We start from the raw sequence: 20,851 nt of genomic DNA, 5'->3' as shown, positions 1-20,851 counted from the left end.
ACCAAATGATACTTAATGGAAATTAGAAATGATCCCTTCAGTTTGTATGGCCACACCCCACTTATCTGTGTGAAATCATGAGGATTATGGCTGTGTGACTGTGATCATATATACAAAAATACTTTTTCCACTTGACAGAATACTGCAAGGACTGTGTATTTAAGCTGAGTGCAGTTGTGAAGTATTCTTCATGTATCTACTAGCCTGCTCAAAATGCTGCCCTTAGACATCTGTATATGGGATCATAGGATATGTCAGGTTGGAAAAAGCTTTATGATGTCATCTTGCAGCAAGGTCATTTGAGGTCAGAGCAGGTTCTTCAGGGCTTTATCAAATTTGGAGCTTGAAAGCTCCAAATATGATCATAAGTTGCATCCCCAAAATTGCTTGTAATTATACTTAAAAGACTTATATTATACTTCCATGTACACTTGGGAAGAAGAAAGGTGGGAGATAGAGTATCTAAGGCCCACGATTATGTATCAAATGGCACCTTGTAACTTAACTTGTTCTATTGCTTGTAGTATAACCTGGAAACAGAAAAGGACCCTGTAGTTATTGTTATTTCCACTACTGGGACAGGAGAGCCGCCAGACACTGCCCGCAAGTTTGTGAAGAAAATTCAAGACAAGACCTTGCCTCCTGACCATTTTGCACATCTCCAGTATGGATTGCTAGGTGACTTAGTATTTTCTATATTATTGCAGAACTTGTCTGTCAGTGAATAATTTTTATATTTCATTTATTTCTGAAGAGGTGGTTTGGGCTTTTTTAATAGCCTATAAAACATATAAGTATTATAAAGCATTTGTTTTTATAAACAGCAGTTTTATGTAATGTCCTCTATGAGCAATAAAGGAAAAACATCACAAAAATTATCTGAATGTAAGCTACCAATGTAATTTTTTACAGCTTAATTTTCTCTCTGCATGATATGCATATAACTATATGATATAAGCTATCTATAGCTGTTTGAAGTTTAAATTTCATGTTAAGTTTCGACAGAGATTAGTAAACTAGATTAGTTTACTTGGGTGTGTGAGTCATTGAGCATTTTTCTCTACAGAGGAAGAGGCAATATAAAATGTTCTTAAAAGTAAAAACCTTAAATCTTCCCATCCCTTTAAATTTGCAATAATACTTTAGTTTTGAATGTTGTACTCATCAAGAGAATGAATGTACCTTCGGCTTAAAAATGGATAAGCAAAATGCATGATGTATCTTGAGCTGATTGTAAGCTTAGTTTGCTCAGTTTTCAAATTTCATTTATAAACATGCTCCAGAAATGTCTATTTAAACCTAGGTTATTTTTACCTGACAAGTAATTTGATAGATGGGAGCAAGGAAACTTCTAAGTTTCTAATAAGGAAGGGATCCATTAGAAGGAAGTTTCTCCTGGATATATAATGTGGAAGTCTAAACGATATGCGTCCTAATCATGTAGCATTTTGAGAAGCTGTTATACTGTTGCCACATAACAATTTGTGAAATGGGAAGGTTTTTCACGGCTGACTGCATGCATATGTGTATGTGTTAAGATAAGTACTGTATTAATCATGAATTTTATTATGGCAGAAATTATTAAGGTGTCTAAATTACAATGTGATTCAAGTTTAGCAAGTTATCAGTCTTAAAATACTTTCATGGTGTCCATCTAAATTGGTCCAATTAAATGTTTGCTTTAAGTACTGTACTTGAGAGAAAACAAAACTCCTCTTAAAAGGGGAAAAAAAAATTAAAAGGATGTTAAAAGGAGAGGGGAATGCTCCATTATTAGTTGGCATCATGGTTTAACCACAGCCAGAAACCAAGAGCCACCCAGCTGCTCTCTCCTTCCCCCAAGTCCTCTCTAGTGGGAAGGAGGAGTGAATAGGAAGTGTAAAAGTGATTACACTGTGGATTGAGATAATGACAATTTAATAGGGAAGGCAAAAGCCATAAACACAATTAAAGCAAAACAAGGAATTCATTCACCCTTCCCCATGGGCAAGCAGGTGTTTCAGCCATCTCCAGCAAAGCAGAGCTCCATTCAGTAGCAGTGGTTTGGGAAAATAAATGCCATCACTGCATATGTCCTCCCCTTGCCTCTTCTTTGTCCAGCTCTATGTGCTGAGCATGATGCCATGTGGTGTGGGATGTCCCTTTGGTCATTGTGAGGTATCGACACTGTTTCCAGCACAAGTCCAAAGTACAGCCCCATATTAGCTATGATGAGGAAAACTAGCACTATTTCAGCCAAAACCAGCACCAGTGAAAATAATCAAGATCAAGTGATTTGAAATTGCACACAAGAAAGGGTCAGGCTGTGGAAAATTATGATAGAAGAGTGAAACAGTGGTGTAGATTACTTAAAGATTTTGTGAAGATGGACCTAAACCCAGTGGTCTTTAGGATTGCTGCGCAAATATCTCTAAAGGATGATTGATCATTTTTGTGGGGTAGGTCAGTGATTTGGTTGACCTCTTAAAATCTTGGATCTTCCATGGACATAACCTCCTGAGTGCACTGCCTGTTCAACTGGTAGCAAGGAACATCTTCATCTAAAACAGCTTCATAACAGTTAAGGAGCAGAAAACCCAGTGCAGGTGAAACAAGATCTGCAAAGAAATCTTTGATTCCTGCAGAGGAAGTTGCTGGACTGTTGTCCCTCATGCAGATGTTTCAGCTTTCTTCTTGTTTAAAATCACTGCTATGTTTGATCCTTTCTTTCCCCTCAAGTTTCTAATACTTTCTAATTTCTTTTAATACTGTCTCATGTTGTTGACATTATTAACAACTTAATCCTGAAAGATCAATTATTTTGGTAATTCACACGTAGTTTATCAGCTTTCAGTTCCTTATATTTTTCCTGTTAGAGGAATTTTGTATATTTTAAAAGCCTCAAACTAAAGCGGTATTCTTCTGACATGTGAAATACTGAAAGCAAAGTGTTTTCAGGGTATTTCTCTGTCTCACATTTGGGAAGGAGGGAGACAGTTTTGCAGCCCTATTTCAGGACAAAAACAATTTCGTTTGAAATTCATATACATGTATGTATATTTCAATTTAGCCTCTGAATAATACACTTACATTTGCAAGTGTTTAAGTATGTCTACATAGCACAATTATAATTATCATGGAATCATAGAAGGCCTTGGTTGGATGGAGCCTTTAAGATCACCAGTTCCAACCCCCTGCTATGGGCAGGGATGCCTTGCACTAGACCTGGTTGCTCAAAGTCCCATCCAATGTGTCCTTGAACACTTCCAGGGATGAGGCATCCACAACATCTTTGGGCAACCTGTGCCAGTGCCTCACCACCTTCACAATAAAGAATTTCTTGCTATCATCCAATCTAAACTTACTCTCAGTTTGAAGCTGTTCCTTCTTGTCCTGTCTCATATCCTTGTAAAAATACCCCATGTCTTTTTTGCAGGCTCCCTTCAGGTACTGGAAGGCCACAGTTAGGGCACTCCAAAGCCTTCTCTTTTCGAGGCTGAGCAAACCCAATTATGTCAGCCTTTCCTCCTAGGAGTGGTGCTCCATCCCTCTAATCATCTTGGTGCCTCTTGTGAACTTGCTCCAACATACCTGATTCTTCTGTTAGCCTGCAAGAAAAGTCTGTCCTGACTTTGTGTAGCCAGGGAGGCTGCCTGGTTTACATGATTCCTCTTTCCTTGAATTTGCTAGGTCTGGGAGACTCAGAGTACATGTTCTTCTGTAATGGGGGAAGGACAGTAGACCGACGGCTTCAAGAACTTGGTGCCCAACACTTCTATGACACAGGATTAGCAGATGACTGTGTAGGGTAAGAGCTGGATGGGTTTGGATTTTATTTCTTCATGATGAAATATTTGTGTAGGTATTTGGCTAAATGTTCTGAACTGTTTGAAGTCCATTAAAGCTGGATACTCAGCACCTCCTAGAAATGAGTTCTGCCTGAGAACACTATGCCTTTTCAGTCTCAATTGCTATTAAGTAAAATTCAATTTTTAAAGTGTAATGCCTGGAAAATTAGTATTTAGAAATTAAGTAAGTCAGAGTAAGTAGAGGGGTTTGAAAATATCATTTCTTTTTTCTTTCTTTTCTTTCTTCTTTTAAATTTTTTTTATTTTTCTCTTTTGGGGATGGGCAGAGGATCACTTTAGAGTAATTACGTAAGAAGATTTCTCTCTTTGCTGCAGAGGAATTATGTAAGAAAACAACTCCCTGTTTTGCTATTCTTTCTGGCCAGTAGGCTGTAGTCTTGGCTTAGTTATTTTGAACTGCTGCTTTTATTGGTTCTGTGCAAGGCAGTTGAGCACAAACATTGTCATAACCATAAAACTTATCTCTTGTGTTCTGAAATAATAAAAATGGGCCATTAGTGTAAGCTATTGATGTTGCTGTTGCACAATGAAAAGTTGCATATTCTGCTGCCATGCCTTCAACTTTCTGTCATAAAGTTCAGCATATGAAAATAAAAATGAGAAACTGTTGGAAGAGCAAGGCTGTTACACATTTTAGATTCTGTAAATTTACATAGTGGTAACAACTAAATAATTTTTTTTTTTTACAAAGGAGTAATCTTGATAACAGCTGCAGATATATATTAGAAATGGAAAGTGAATAGTGTTTTTTGCTTTTGTGTTCTTTCATTATCTGCAAATTATCAAGGAAGTCACAATAATTCATCCATGCATTTTTTCTTTTTTTTCTCCTCCATTCCCAGTTTGGAATTAGTGGTTGATCCTTGGATTGATGGACTTTGGCTTGCTCTCAAGGAAGCATTACAGTTGCAGAAAGAGAAAGAAGGCATGAACAATGCTGTCAGTGCTGTTTCCAGCTCTCTCTCTACAGCTCCACATGCTGTGCATGAGCTAAAGTTAAGCTCTGAAGTACAGACCTTGAAGCTAGAAGATGAGGAAGCAAGGGGTTCTGATACTCTGTCACAGAAACTGGATGACATCAATCATGTGGCTCCAGCTGGAGATGCCGAACCTTCACTCATTCATTCTGTCCCTCCTGTCTCTCAGTCTGCTCTTAATATTCCTGCCCTGCCACCAGAATATATAGAGGTGGAGTTTCAGGACACCCAGGGTGAGGTAAGGACTTCCCTTTGAGTGATGGAAGCCTCTGGCTCTTGTAGGAGTATGAGTGTATACTCCTACAGGAGGCTCAAAAGAGCAAGTGAATGCTTACATAATGGAGATGTGTCCCCAGTGCAGGAGGCTTTTGAATTTTAAGTAAAAAGTCCATTTATACTGAATGTAGGTGCCACCATATGGGTTAGGGACACTTATGTCAAGATATAATTCAGCTAAATAGCTAGTTGGTATTGTATTGTCAGGAAGGCAAGAATTCAAATCCTCTGTGGCTTATAACAGTGAAAACATCTTGCTGTAGTGAGGAATACAGTAAAGTTTCTGTTCAAATTTTTTGTCCTTTCAGAATGCACTAAGAGGCTGTAAAATTGCTCAAAATCTTGCTGCATACTTAGTAATGGAGAAACTTGTCATTGTGAAAATAAGATCCTTTTTGTACTGAGGAAAGTGGGAGATGAACTGTAGATCAAAAGAAGCCAGTATGCTTTTCCTAGTGAAGCCACATTGAACGAAGACCTGCTGTCCTAAGAGAAGAATTATCATGAGATGGAAATCACCTCCTATTGGCAGGAGTGACTTAACTTTTCTGGTTGCCTGCAGAGTGCAGATGTTTCAGTTATCCATGCAAGGAAGCAGTGAAGCCTGGCTGCTCTTTAAATGACAGGGAGCCAGGAGCTGAGTGTGGTAACAAATCCAGCGTTGCTATCCACTGTCTAAGCAGTGCAAAGCAGGAGGTGGCAGCCTGGATCAGCCAAGGGTGCAGATCATCAGGCCGCTTTGTGGGAATCTTGGCCCAGGCCAAGAAACTGGTCTCAAGATCTAGACTTGGATCAACTTTCATGACCATGAAAGTCCTTTAGTATCTTCAGATACTGACATTCTCTGTTGAGACTGTTAATGGAAATGCTGAGAGAATCACTTAGTCTGGCTAATATAATTATGGAAGAATGTATGGATTTAAACACTGGATAATTTTGCTTCTCTTTTAAACCTCGTACGGTTGGTTTTGCTCAGGTTGTTGAATTTAATAATCAAAATTCTTCAGGTTTATGATTTAGAGGTGCTCTTCTATTAAAGAGTAATAGTTGGGTTGAATGTGCTGCTACAGTCCTTAAAAGAGCCCATTTTCTTAAAGTCAGCATATATGCAGACTGATCTCTGAAATAGTTTGTCAGGTTCTAATACTGATGCCCTTTCTGTATGTAGAAAAAAAAGTTAATTATGCATTGGAACAGCAAATGGAAAAAGCTGAATCTGCTAATCTGGAAATCAGTGACAGATTAAATATAATAGTCCAGATTTCATATATAGAACAGGGTGATCATCTTGAGCACTGGAAAAAATCAAATGCGTGTTTATGGATATTTTTCCTTTGGAACTATTTTTGACAGAGTTGGATAGATCTTGTCAACAAGTAGGTTCTATGTAGGGTCATGTTTGGTTTTGCAGGTATCACGCAATTCATGTGCTTTTTTTGGTATCTCACATTGCAACAGCAGCTATGGATATTTTTTGCCAAGCAGAGCTGAAGTTGGTGTGTTTTGAAATTCATCAAGGTGAGGTTTGGATATTTCCAAGCAGAGACTCGCTGCCATTTAAAGAAGGCCTGGTACATGATCTCTCCAGTTACTTAAATGATCTTGTCTCAGGGTTGAATTAGCAAGTTGCTACATACTAATACCAGGGCAGAATAGTGAGTTGGTCTAAAGCATTTCTGGGAAGTGTAAGATAATATAATTTAGCTTAAATCTTGATTTCATTATGCCTTGAATTTGACTTGGAGAGAATACAAATGTAGACAGTTACAGCAGACCAGTTGATGCACAATGACTTGATATGGCCCAAGCTATTAATCACCATGTCAAAATCCTAAGAAAACAAAGAAACTGCCAACTGTTGGTCTCAAGTGATGCTCTTGTCTCCTTTTTTAAATAGGAGATCTTCAGAATGACATCCTATTGGTAGGATGATTCTTTTACATTTGACAGAGTATTGTTAAAGGCATTTGGTATCCCTCCTGCCTCTTTTTATTTTTGCCTGCATTGATGTCAAATGAAACTTGCTTACTGTAGTGATGGAAAAGTGAGGGCTGTATTCTGATCAGCCTTTGACATATGTGATCTGGAATTACTCTTGTGCCCATTTGTCATACTTGGGGCACATTCTTACCTGTCTAGAAATGTTGTGTTTTGACATGATGCTGTCTTGTAGAGTGGGTTTTGCTCATTAGCTCTAATTTAAAAATCCTTTTATAAGTTGCCTGTAATAGTAGACCCCAAATGGACCCCAAACCCTTAAGCTGTAAACCTGCAATGATGTAACTTCTGTTCTGACTTCTTATGTCCATTCTATACACCTAATAATCCTTTAATTAGGCAGGAGTTTTCTGGGGTTTAACATAAATGCCATTCTCTAATTGGCTATTTTCAAGGCAGTTCTTAAAAAATGAAACAGCTCGCTGCATTTGATAATAATGTAGGCCCATTAGACTGTTCAAGCCTACTGACTTTTTGTAATTGAATATATGCCAGTTATTGTTTAGATGTGATTTTTTTAAAAAGAGCAAAACACTATATGTGTATAAAAGAGTCATGTTTTTCCTTATTGTTTTGAGTTGTTTTCTAAGATTGCTTCAAAAACAACCTGTACCAACACCAATTCCTGTACGTCATAATAAGATGTCATAAAGCTGATTTGCATTTTTAGCGTAAGTTTTTGTGTTGTCTTTTTCAGAATCCACATCTGTCTTCACTTATCTCAGAGGGAAGAACCTTTGAAGTGCCAGTTACAAAAGCAGTTCAGCTCACTAGGGAAGATGCAGTAAAGACTGCATTGCTCTTAGAGCTTGATATTGCAGTAAGTTGGTGATGGCTTTTTCTTTAGTGGGTTAAAATAAAGGGTGAAAAACATGTTATGTATCGTAACTGAGGGGGGAAAATTATTTCTTTGACTGTTCAAAAAGAAAAAATACTTCTGTACTCAATAGGATGTCAGCTTATGCTGATCCATTTTGTAAATGTAAAGGTTAATTTATTTGCTGAAAAACAGGACTCGAAGTCAAAACAGGAGCAAAGTGTCAAGTTAATTACTTTGTTTTTCCATGGATATCATATTGAGTGAAATACCTCTATGAAGGGAATTTGCAGTGGAGAAAGCCAGTCAGGGAGTATTAAAAATGAGTAATTGTTCAGTTTTTAAGTATACAACTTGAAGGATATTCACAAACTATATAGTCAATTGTGGCTGTTTATTATGGTGGGTAATCTACACAAGTAGTAATTTCATTAACAGTATCAAGCAGTAGGAATTAGCTCTTGAGCACTGTTTCTGCCTTTGACATTAATTTGCTCTGCCTTGTTAACATGATACTCAAACTGTCAACCTTGGTTACCCTCAGTTAGAAAACTGGTTTAGTTTATTCAGTGAAGATTGTATTTTGTATACTGGTTTGAAGATGAAAGGCAGGCAGAGTGCTTGATACTACTTTATAGGAAAGCTTGAAAAGGAAAGAATGTTACTTTTGAGTGGTTTCCCAAATTGATAGAATATTATTTTTGGGATATTATGATTTTTGGCAGCACCTTTTGTTGGACTCTCTTAGCCTCATCTGTCTCAATATACACGAGACATCTTTAAATCTCAGTTATAAATAGATTCTATTAAGTTTCAAGCAACTGATTCTTTGAGCGACATGGTTTTTTGCATGTATTGGTATGTATATATGCATTCTGTCATCAGCCCTCACTGAAAATATAAGCATTTTCTTGCCTTTTTCACCTAAAATTCTTGCTAGTCTGTGTGTGCAGGTCACTCACATGATGCATGAGGGAAACATAATGATGCAAGTATAATTCTGCATGTTCCTGTAACAGGCAGGAGCTTGAGTTGCACACAACAGTTTCAGCAGTTGCACACAAGAATCTCAGCTAATCTAGCTAAATTAGAATCTAGGTCTTAAGATTTGAATTTTCACTGTGCTCTTGTTTGTTTTTTTTTCTTCTTTTCCTCCAAAAAATAAAAGGAATTCTGGTCATTTCTGTCACAATTCATCAAATAGTTGAACCAGCAAATTTTCTTTTAGTGATGATGTGTATCTACAAAAGGTTACATTAATTATGAGGACTTAATTTCTGTGCTATTCTCCAACCAGAAAATGTAGAACATCAGTAATTAATGATCTGAGCTGATTATATAACACAACCTCTTAATACGTATTTATTTTCTTTCTGTTTGGGCTGCTCAGCAGTTCTCATTAAAGAGTGTCCAAATATTTAAACCAGATAACGAAAGACTTTTTCTAATTAGTAAGGTTAAGCCTGAAAAGAAAACATGACTACTTCATTTCTGATGTGCTCAAAACAGCAAAGTGTTAGTACAGAGTAAAAATATTTGACTTAATGTGAGCACAGTAGTAGGAAGGTTGTTGTTAGGAATGGGAATGCCTTGGTTTGTAGTAAGATTTAATAGAAATGTTTCATGTTTTAAAACAGGATACAGGTTTTGAGTACCAGCCTGGAGATGCCTTCTGTGTAATGTGTCCCAACAATGTCAGTGAAGTGGAAAAGCTTCTTCACATTTTGGGGCTTTCTGAAAAAGGAGACAACTTTGTTTGTGTAAAAGTTAAGCAGGGCACTAAAAAGAAAGGTAAGGTGTAATGCACTGGTCATGGAACAGCACTCCTTTCTGTGTTGGTAGGAGTTGGTGTGCATACTTTTGAATATTTTTACTGTTAGTGTGGGAACACAACTGTCTTTTATAGAGGCATGTTGGAACTCACAGTGATGTGTTAAAAAAGAGGATGCATAAGAATGCTGCTGTTGGTTTTACTGTAGTTGAGCTCTTGACTGGGAGCTGCAGCCTGGCATTGGCATCCATCCATCTCATTCTTACTCTGTGCTCCTTCATGTTTGTGGAGATAAGGCTTTAATCACATAACCTTTACAATCCCTCACTTGGAAGTAAAAATCTCCTTGCGCCACACTGCATGTCAATCTGTTTTACATCCTAAGAGGGCTGCACTCCTCAAGGACAGGCCTTAATGCTGTTGCAAAGGTGCCTTTTAATAGACTTGTAGGTCTGTGGATGTGTTCTGCTGAGTCTTATGATGTCATATTTCAGAAGGACTGGCTTCAGATTCACTGTGTAGTGCTGGCTGGACCTGTGTGAATTACTCCTGTCTTGTATTGCAGTTGGGGTCTTAATGGTGCTGCTGAGTTGTGTCTTTATTTTCACAGGGTGGTGGAGGGCTCTTTGTTGTTCTGATTTATAGGTAAATCAGTTCTCACCGTAAGATTCCCTGCACTTTTGAGGGCTGCACAAGTTGTCTATTAAGTATGAGATGTGTGATGCCACTTCTGTATATTAATAGATGCACATTTTACTTTTTGTTTTTTGTTCTTCCCCTGAACCAGGAGCAGTTCGTCCACAACACATCCCTGAAAGAAGTACTCTCAAATTCATTCTAACTTGGTGTCTGGAAATAAGAGCAATTCCCAAAAAGGTGCTTATGTGTTTTTTCTTCTAAAGACAAATCAGTCATTCTATGCTATATGGTCTCTCACAGATCTGTCCTTGCTTTGTGTGTAGTTATGGTATCTCTTGGTGAATAAGGATTGTCAGTTTGTATGCTACTGTTTGTACTTTACTCTGAGAAAAGTCACTTCTGGTAGTTTATCTGGCAGACATTCCTGTTCTGCAGTATCTTGATTCATGACTAGTCTGGAAGAAAGCAGAAAAGTATTAGATGACTCAGTGCCAGATAACTCGGAAGGCTGACTGAACCTAGCCCCATAGTCATTTTACAGTAAACAGTTTTTTTAATCAGAGGGAGCCACATCTGTCAAGTTCTGTTGCTAAAATACACATGTTGCTGTATGCAAATGTACCACAGTGTCCTTTACAATAGTTCAGTTAGTCAGAGCATGGTGCTGGTAACCCTGTGTGGGCCATTCACTTAAGAGCTGGAGTTGATGTTCTTCGTCTGCCCCTTCCAACTCACAATGTTGTGTGAAATCTGTGAAATTTTAAAACTTTTCTTTAACATTTCAGTAACATAGCAGAATTCAAAAGAAGATTTTTGGTTTTTTAGTATTTGTTCTCACAACATGTATGTATTATTTTCCTTTCTTTTTGTGCATGTAAAATTCAAAGCTTCTAACTGAAAACGTATCTGTATTTCTGGTATTGTCAGAACATATTTTAAAGATAACTTTACGTGAAAGATGAAGCTAAATGATTGTGTGGTCAGGTCTCTGAGGGAAATCAGTTTTTGGGAGGAGCTTTTTACTCAATTTAGTGGATTTTGGAGCAGAAGGGAATATTCCTGTTGTTCCAACCTTTTCAAAACCGCATTTAATAGTTTTGAAAATTTGTCTCAGCAATAAGAGTAGGCAGAGAGTACTGGCTGGGGAATATCACTGAAGCCAGTTTTTATAACCTGTCTGCTGTATTAAGTCTTCAGCCTGAAATGTGCTTTATGTCACTCCATACTCAGAACTATTGTCTGGAAGCTCTATGGTTGAGCGCACATTATTTTTCAAGTATTCCTTTGTGTAGAATGTGTCATCTGATTGCATTTGGTGTTTTCTATCACTTTTCTTTTATGCACTGTGTCTATTTCCATCTTTCTTTTTTGAAAAAAAACACCTTGTAACTACTTACATCTGATCTTCACTTTATCTTACAATGCTCAATTTAGCTTCCCTTTAAGAAAAGTTTACCAGTGTGTAGGCATAAGGTATAGAATAAAACACCACAACAACATTAACATGACTCATTTAATCCCATACTTTATTTATAGTCATACCTCTTCTAAGATTTTTGTTACTCATTACCTGGCTTCTGTACCCTAGCAAATGGTGTTTTATCTTGAATTGTGTTATGGAGCTGCCTAACTAAAGTGTAAATAGGGGCAATAAGAACACCTTTCAAAAATCTGGAATTTTGGGGGAAATGGCTTGTGACTGTTTTTTTGTCTCTTCCTTGGTCAGGCTAAGTGGGACTTCCTGATGTGCCAACTTGTAGATATTAGAAGAGCAATAAAAAAAAAACTGATAAAGTGTATTATCTATTAATTTAATTCATGTCCCCAGGCAACCCAAGTTTTTCCTAGTTTTGTGATCATTTTCCCAAATGGACAAGTTTTTTACCCTTCACTCTTTCCTTTCTTCCCTACAGGCATTTTTGCGAGCTCTTGTGGAATGTACCAGTGATGCCGGAGAAAAACGGAGGCTTCAAGAGCTTTGCAGCAGACAAGGAGCCTCTGATTATACTCACTTTATTAGAGATTCTAATGTTTGCCTCCTGGATTTACTTCATGCTTTTCCAAGCTGCAAGCCTTCACTTAGCCTGTTAATTGGTAAAAGACTGATTCAGATTTAATTAGATTTGGTTTCTGAAAATGCATCAGGCTAAATGTTCAATTTTCCAAGAAAGGGGAGTAGCTGTTCAGTTTACTGCTTTAGGAATATAGTTTCTATGGTGATCAAGCTGAAACTCTTGTTGAGGAACAAAGCTCTGTTTTATGGTTCATAGTCTTTGGCTTTCTTTCTGCAAACACTCAGGTTCATACCAGTGCTTTGACTCTGCATTACTCCTGTACATAAAAAGTAAGCATAAGCTGCTTGCAGGATTAGGGTCTTTATATTAATTAGTTCATCAATTGCTTACAATTATAAAAGACATATTTTTACAACTCCTAATTTCTCTGCCTACATGGTCTTTTCTTGCACTTCTACCTGTTAAAACAGAATGCTTTTCCCAGTATATCTGTATTTATGCTATGTCTAACACACTCACTGGATTCCTGATATAAAACACTGAAAGGATGGGACTGCACCTGTAACGATGTCAAATGCATCTGAAATTGCTGGCAGTTATTTTTCAAATTAAAATCCAGAGTTTCTTGATATGTTTCATAGTAGGAGTCAAAAGTGCTTTCTATGTTCTTGCAGTCATTTTGTCCACCTTTACCCAAAAATGCTGAATGGATTTAGTGTCTTGTTTAAGTAATTTCACTGCACTGCCTTTTCTTAACTCCACCTAGCAACTATCTTATGTAGAGCACCTTTAAAATGTGTCAGGGTGTCCATGTATTGACAAAAAGAGTAGTTCTGCTTTTGTACATACATAGATAGACATAAGTGTATGTATGATATATGTAAGGGGTTGCTTGTTCAGAAAATGTCTGTGAACTCCTGTATCTTGTTTTTTCAGCTGAGATTTCAAAACTTTGCATAGGTAATCAGTGGTTTGAAACTGAGCTGGCACATCTGCTTCTTCTAGGACATTATATTATATATATAGGAAACATTCAATAAAGCAGCTTCTATTCTGAGAGCTTTTGAGCTAATAGAGGAAAGGTGGGGAAAATTAAATTTCAAGCTTCACCTCATTTGAGGTGGAGTAACTGGCAGCTCTTCTGTACACCTTACAGTCACTTTTGTTTGACCAAGAAGCCCATAAGTTAAGTGTTATGGTTTCATTGTATAGGATCTCTAATTGACGTTCCACAAAGTCCAAAGCCCATTCAAAATAGAGTTCAGGTCTTAATTGCTTGTTTCTGAACCACAAACGCTGAATGTTACTAGAGTAAAATTGCAGTTAAATTAAAATACCTTGTAGTCAGTTGTGGTATAAATACTCATTATACAATATCTTCATTGGGGTGAATCAAATAAGTGATACTTCTTTTTTTCTATTCTACAGAACATCTTCCTAAATTACAAGCCAGATCTTACTCTGTCTCAAGGTAATGAAGTATTCAAATTGTATCTTCTTAGTTATTTAGGTATGGGGTTTTTCTCAAATATGTTTGTGTATGTTAGAATCTGAGGAAGGAGAGGAGTAAAGGAGAAAACATAGTTGTGATCCTATTGCAAAAAACATAGATTATTTCAAAGAATATTGTTCTGAGTTTGTGACAAGACTTTGGTAAAGCTCTCAGGAACAAGCTCACACACAGGTAAATCTGGTAGGAATTCGGATTCCCTTCTGTGGACACTGGCTTTTGAGTCCAGCCTTAAAACAATTTCCGACTAAATATAAATATTATGCAGTTAGCTGAACATTGAGTATCTTGATTTGATTGAAATAGTTTGGGCTGCATACAGACCTGCTGCAAGATTGTACAGCTGTTTCTCAGGTTTTAGGTAGGTTTTTAACATTTTTGTCTTTGCAGTTCAGACTTATATCAGCCAGGAAGGCTGTGCTTTGTGTTTAATGTTGTGGAGTTCCCTGCCGGTCCCTCTAGACCAGTCTCGCGGAAAGGAGTTTGTACAGGGTGGCTTGCTGAGTTAGTTGCACCTCTACTGCACCTCAGTAAAAACTCTCAGGGTACAAAAGGAGAAAGCTCTTCAACTGAAAAGGTATGAATATTAGCTCTGAAGTCATTAACTGTTAAATGTATGCATGTCTGAAAAAACTGCAGGTTTCTTTGTTCACTGTTGTGATGTAGGGCAGGTGGTTTGGCAGCATAAACCCTAATTTTGCAGTTCTATCCTACTTCTGTATAACATGTCCAGAACTTGATTCCTAAACACTAAAGTTAAATTTTACTTACCTATGTTTACCTAAGTTGTGAAATTTCCCATTGCTGAAAGGCCAGAGTTGTTTTCCACCCCTCTGTAGCTCTAAGTGTATCTCGAAGGATGTTTTCGTGGACTAAACTACCACTTTGTAATTAAATGGTTGTGACTGTTTGCATCACAAGAGTGAGGCACTGGGTCATTTCCAGGAAGCAGTGGCAGGTAATAGGGGAGAAACTGTAAAACTCACATTTCTTGTCAGGTCTTCCAGAGTTTGCAAAGGCCAAGTTATTGACTATGACACAGGGGACAGTCCTCTGTGGTTTTTTCTGGCATGTATCAGTGATTGATTAGCACAGTTGATATTACTGGGAGAAGGTACTTATTTATTTTTTTTTCCCCTCATTTCATTTTGTGGCAGAGATTCTGTGTAATTAATCCATCTCAAAGCCACTAGGTCTAAGCTAATTATTAAAAAATAGGAATTCTACTATATAATTGATATGTGTGATATACATGTCTTTTCTCTAAAAGAACTACTGGCAGCCTAATCTATATTTGATTATGAAAAATGGAAACAAGAATAGAATTTGGTTGAAAGAAAACCATGCCAATAATTCAAGGTATCAGTCAGACAAAATGGGGAAAAACACCATACAAGTTATCTTCATTTTTTAAACTAATGCAAAGATTAATATGTGCATCATATATCTTATTCCAGTGTTCATATTTGCTCTTTATTTAAAGTATAATTGATATCAAATTAATTGAAGATCATAAAAGAAAAAGAAGTGGATAAAAAGAAAAAAAAATATTATTACAAAATGAGTCTGGGTAAAGTTTAGAAACAATTTTGTCTACTGCACAAGCTAGAATTCAGCATAGATAAATGGGCAGCAGTGCACATAGATTGCAGAAATATATGGGATAACCACGCAGAACAGATGAGTGTGATCTTATGCAAAAATATATTAGATAAATTGAATACACTTTACAGTATAAATGTGTTTACCATTTGCAGTCTGTTTTGAAAGAATGACCAGTTTGGAATCATTAATAGGGTAAATATCCTCCTAACTCAAGTGTGGTGTGAAGTGTATATATATAAAGTATCATTCCTCACCAGCAAGAATTATTCTATTTTTTTATCATCATGAAACTAGGAAAATAATGCTCTTTAACATTGTCATATCTGTAGTAAATTAAGATATAAAAAAAATTAACAGTGCTAAACCTTTCAGATTTACACAACAAAGTTTAAATAACTTGGTCTACTGCCTTTCTCCTTTGCTAAACTTGAAAGTAAATTCAAATCCTTTCATAATTAATGTACAAAACAAATTACATATTTACTTATGACTTTATTGTATGAAGCTTTGCTATGGCTGCTGCTGAGTCTTGAATAATCTCTTGGAATTAAAAATAGTAATCTCTTGTTTTCTATAGATTTTTTTGGCTGTGTCTCAGAGGATAGTTATGGAGCTCATATGAAAATATGACTTCCTTTCTGATACAGATATGAAAATTAGAATTACTGTTTATCACTGGGATTATATAAAATATTTTCCAAGATCTTAGAGCTGTTATGTGCCTCCCCTCAACCATATGCACTTTTGGAAATCATGTCAAACTTACGAAAATTAAGAAAGCAAGCTCTTTACCAGCAGGCTTCAATTCACTATAAACAAATCCTGACCTCCCACAATGTGAAAAAAGGTTGAGTTGCCTTTGATAGCAATAAACTAGCTTTACTTCTCTTTGAATGCCAACAGCAATCTTTCTGTGCATTCTGTAACAGTATTCCCCAAATTTGTGGTGCAGTCAGTTTTCATATTCAGCAACTCATGTCTGTGGGGTTTATCCCAGTTTTCCTCCAGATGGATTAATAGGTTTGTAAATATGGTGTAGTTTTGTTGTTTGTTTTTTTTTTCTCCAGAAACTTCTGTGAGATTTTATGCTAAATGTCTGTGTGGCATTAAAGATGAACTCTGAAGCTCAGGATTTAGAAGAGTGTGTGGGTACATATGCTGTGTAAATATCCTGAAGGTTCTAAAAATGTCATGGTGTTTTTAAGGCTTAAGAATACCCTTCAATTATATTTTACCTGATTTTATTTTAGATCTCTATTTTTCCTCGTCCAAACAATGCTTTCCACTTACCTGCAGACCCATCTGTGCCATTCATTATGGTTGGTCCAGGAACTGGAATTGCACCATTTATTGGTTTCCTACAACATAGGTATGTACCAAGTTGTTATCTGGAGAGCAGCCTTTTTATGTTGAGGAGAAATACAGCCTGAGGGTTTGAGTATAAATGCAGTTAATTGTTTTTTTCCTTTATGTAATGGTGATATGCTGATTATAAGCAGTCTTAATAATTTTAAACAAGCATTTTTCATGTATTTATTTGTTTTTCAAAGTAGTAAAACTTACATTTTCATCTGACTGTATTTACTATTCATAGTAGATATGAGAAGTTGAGTGAATTGCAGAAATAGTAATCAAAAATTAAATCCTTTATCTCTTTGTGTTGCTGGTGGAAGGCCTGTAAGAGTATGATAGTTTTTTATAATGTGTTGATTGGCTTAAGTTTGTTATTCAATCCACTTCCTTGAGAAATGGCATCTATATTAAAAGGCATGGTGAATGTATAGATTTCTCCCATATTGTCTTATTTCTGTGTGGTTTACATTTTTGTGTTTTAAGATAAGGAGCTTAGCACCAGTACCTTCAACTCAGCACTAGTCTTTGGGAGTTTGTGTGTGAGGGAAGGTGGATCTCTTATTTTCCCTCTTCAGCTACAGCAGTGTAATTTTGCAAGGCCAAGAGATGTTTGTTCAAAAAGTGACAGCACATCACAAAGAATATGTAAAACCTTGATAATTTTGAGGAAAAGAACAGTAGGAGTGAAGTATTTGGGTGGGAATGGTTCTAAGTTTTAACGGTAACCAGTACATATTCTAATGTGACTCATTAGTGCCAGCAAGGTAATGGAGTTTCTTGGGTCCTATAGCAATTTTCAAAGCATTTTATTTGACAGAAAAGTGAAATTCTGACATGGTGTTTCTAACTCCATGCCTTGCTTTAGCCAAATCATTGTGTACTCCTTAATTTTGATTCTCAAATATACCTTTACCTCTCAAAAGTATTTTGCATTTTATTTTAAAGTACAAATGAAATATCTCTATCTTGGTGTAACTAGAAAATGGCAGCTAAAACTCCTTTAAAATAACACTTCCAGCATTATTTCAAGAAAATGAAATAATTTTTCTGATGATGTGATAGTTAATAAATTGTTAGTCATAATATCTAGCAGGTATCTACAGCTAAATGGAAAGCCTTCTAAAACTGCTGAGTTTCCCCAAGTGGTTTTACATAGCTTCCAATGAAGGATAAAAGGCAGTGATTACCTAGGTAGTGAATCAGTCAGGATTATTTTGTGAGATGTTTGGGTATGTCAGTCTTGACTATTCCAATATGAAACTGTGACAAAAAAAAAAACCAACTGTTTGATCTTGAGCTAGTCTGAAAGTGAGTGGTCAAGAAAATCAAATGAGGGTTTGACTTTGATTTACCTAAATTGTTTTAAGTTTCTGCCAATCGAGAGGCTTTTTAAAATTTTACTTTAAATGAAAATTAGTTTATATATGTTTCAGATTCTTCACTTGATAAAAAAGGTTTGATTTTTTTTTCTTTAGGCAAAAGCTCAGAGAACAACATACAGACTGGGAATTTGGAGAAACATGGCTGTTCTTTGGTTGTCGGCATCAGGATCGGGACTATTTGTTCAAGCAAGTTCACCATTTAACATCTCTTTTGTATTCATGGGGGAGTGCTCATCTCTGAGCCATTGCTAACAGGTTTTTATTACCTTTCAGAGATGAGCTCCAGTGTTTTCTTAAAAATGGAACCTTAACTCACCTTAAGGTTTGTTTCTCAAGAGACTCTTCAACTGCGGAAGTGGCCCCCCCTAAATATGTGCAAGATGTCCTTAGGCTTTGTGCTAAGGAAGTTGCCAGAGTTCTGCTGAAGGAGAGAGGTTACTTCTATATATGTGGGTGAGTACAGTGGAAATGGACTGTTCAGAAAGAGAATAGCAGAAGTTTGAGGCTTTGGAAAGGCTTAGAGCTGTCTGAAAGAAAGGACCAATATGATGCTGAAAGAGCCTTCCTGGAGAGCTGGACTGTCTACTGTTTTCCAGTATAATCTTGAAGTACAGCTTGTAACCACACAGTTCCACTGATTGTTTTAGTTGCTTATTATTGATTTTCCTTTTTTTGTTCAGTATTCAATTAAATGATACAGATTTCAAGACAGTTGATTTCTCTTTAGAAAATTATATATGTGAACAGATGTGATGAGAAACCGCTCATCTGTGAGACAATAGCAGTCTTCTGTGTTCCAGGTTTAGATGCTCCAGAATACTAAAGCTCTGTCATAGTAATAAATTTTACATGGGGAGGTTTTGTTACTAACTTACCTGGAGGCTCAAGGTTTTTAGAAAGTTTGTTGATAAATGGACAAACTGTTTGAATATAGGGCCCAATCTTAATGTGTTCTCCTGCAGATGTAAATGTCAGCTATTTGTATTGAAAATAATATTATTAATAAGTGAGGGGTTTGGTACCAATTTTTAATTTGGTTTTTTTTCTTTAATATTTGAGCTCTGCAGTGATATAGGAATCAAAGCTCATTCAACAGGTTCAGTTCTTCCTTAGAAAGAAACCAGTTATTCTCTGCCAGCTCAACTAGGGTTGCAAGGGTTTTTTTTTTCCTTAGGAATTACAGCATGCTGAAAACTATGTAGTGTTTGATTGAGAGAAATCCTAGTTCATGTCAATGCTCAGCTACAGGAAAAGTCTGAGAATCATGCTGTACAATATAAAAGCTCTATTTTTGTTGGGGATTTTTTTAATGATTCTTTCCTGTTGTCTGCCTCTGAAGCTATTGATAAATGGAAAAATACACTATATGACTTTTCCTTCTCTATTTTTTGTTTTTCAGAGATAAGAAGCACATGGCTGATAATGTAAGTGATGCTGTAGTAGACATTTTGAGCGTGGAAATGGAAGCTGACAAATTGGAAGCAATGAAGAGCCTGGCCATGCTTCGAGAAGCAAAACGATATTTGCAGGATGTTTGGAGCTAAATGTTGAGCTTTCCCTATATCTTTGTAATACAAAATACTTCCTTTTACACATCTGTTTTTGACTAAAAGTAACTGCCAAAAGTTCTGTCAGTAGTCACACAAAGGTTAACTTTCTCTACTGACCTTTCCAACAGGAACATGAAACCTTTTAAATGACAACAAACCAGGCTGGCCTTTGAAGTGTATGGTTTTTTAGAGATGTTTCATATTGGACTGTCTCAGTGCCTTGATTTTTCGTCTTAAGATTGGGTTCCTGTATAAACTAAAAACTTCTGCACTTGTACAAGCATAACTGTATCTTCACATTACATCATGTATCTTTTCCTATAATATATACACAAAGATGTTACAGAATAAATATGTTGCACAATGATCTGTGAATCATGAAATACATTACTGGCTTGCCAATATTTACTTGAACACTTCCTAGATACTTCCTGAGACTGCTTGTATATTTTCTTCTTGCACAATAACTGCCAAAAGGAATGAATGTCTAAGGTATTCCACAGACAGGTTACTGAAAAATTTCAACTCCAAAGCTCTCTTAAATAATTGGCTTTTCCATCACATAATTATATCATGTCTCAAAATTTGCAACACACCATTTTAATGCTTATTAGATCTTCCTGTATAATTCTTTTGAAATTGTTTTCATTCCTGTCTCTGAAACATTTGTGGTTTAATTTATGTGCAAACTCACCAGTTGTGTTGAATTTGGTTAATTGAATAATATTGCTTGGTAAATACTTTCTCAAATTACTAAATTAATCTTCTGAAATTGAAGACATAGAAAATACGGTGTTTTGAAAGTAGTTGCCCTTATGTATGGCCACCCACTGCAAAATAAAGTGGCTGAAAGCAAATTACTGAAGTGTGTGGTTGTCTTTCTAACAAGAGACATTTGGAGTACAAATAGGTGGAAAAGTAAAACTAAGTCATTCAGGCTTCTCTTCAGAGCCCTGCTCTCTTCCCTCTGCTTTTTCTGACTTCTAAACATCCATGTTGTCTCCTCGATTCCAAGTCATGCTTAGACCTTTAAAGATAAACACAAAGTGTGAGTAAATGTTTTAGGCAAATCATTATTTATTTCCTGGGAGGAATTGTTGTTTTGTTTTG

General features: G+C 36.4%; 1 protein-coding gene across 5 annotated transcripts in view; it reads left to right on the top strand.

Moving 5' to 3' along the window:
• The window catches only part of MTRR (5-methyltetrahydrofolate-homocysteine methyltransferase reductase), a 28,453-nt gene extending 7,861 nt beyond the window's left edge, over window positions 1-20,592 (top strand). For all 5 annotated transcript variants that reach the window (XM_064705526.1, XM_064705523.1, XM_064705524.1 and 2 more), the window contains 13 exons: window positions 525-678; window positions 3,670-3,787; window positions 4,691-5,063; window positions 7,797-7,919; window positions 9,554-9,707; window positions 10,475-10,563; window positions 12,240-12,420; window positions 13,770-13,812; window positions 14,242-14,428; window positions 16,707-16,825; window positions 18,285-18,377; window positions 18,465-18,644; window positions 19,591-20,592. In XM_064705526.1, coding sequence (XP_064561596.1) covers window positions 525-678; window positions 3,670-3,787; window positions 4,691-5,063; window positions 7,797-7,919; window positions 9,554-9,707; window positions 10,475-10,563; window positions 12,240-12,420; window positions 13,770-13,812; window positions 14,242-14,428; window positions 16,707-16,825; window positions 18,285-18,377; window positions 18,465-18,644; window positions 19,591-19,735 — 1,959 coding nt within the window. In that variant the 3' untranslated portion in view covers window positions 19,736-20,592. The remainder of the gene's footprint in view (window positions 1-524; window positions 679-3,669; window positions 3,788-4,690; window positions 5,064-7,796; window positions 7,920-9,553; window positions 9,708-10,474; window positions 10,564-12,239; window positions 12,421-13,769; window positions 13,813-14,241; window positions 14,429-16,706; window positions 16,826-18,284; window positions 18,378-18,464; window positions 18,645-19,590) is intronic.
• The last annotated feature ends 259 nt before the right edge of the window (window positions 20,593-20,851 follow it).

Source organism: Zonotrichia leucophrys, chromosome 2 (genome assembly GCF_028769735.1).
Source record: "Zonotrichia leucophrys gambelii isolate GWCS_2022_RI chromosome 2, RI_Zleu_2.0, whole genome shotgun sequence".
Classification (NCBI taxonomy): domain Eukaryota; kingdom Metazoa; phylum Chordata; class Aves; order Passeriformes; family Passerellidae; genus Zonotrichia; species Zonotrichia leucophrys.
The sequence above is the reverse complement of the archived record's forward strand: the minus strand, read 5'-3'. Positions and strand labels throughout refer to the sequence as shown.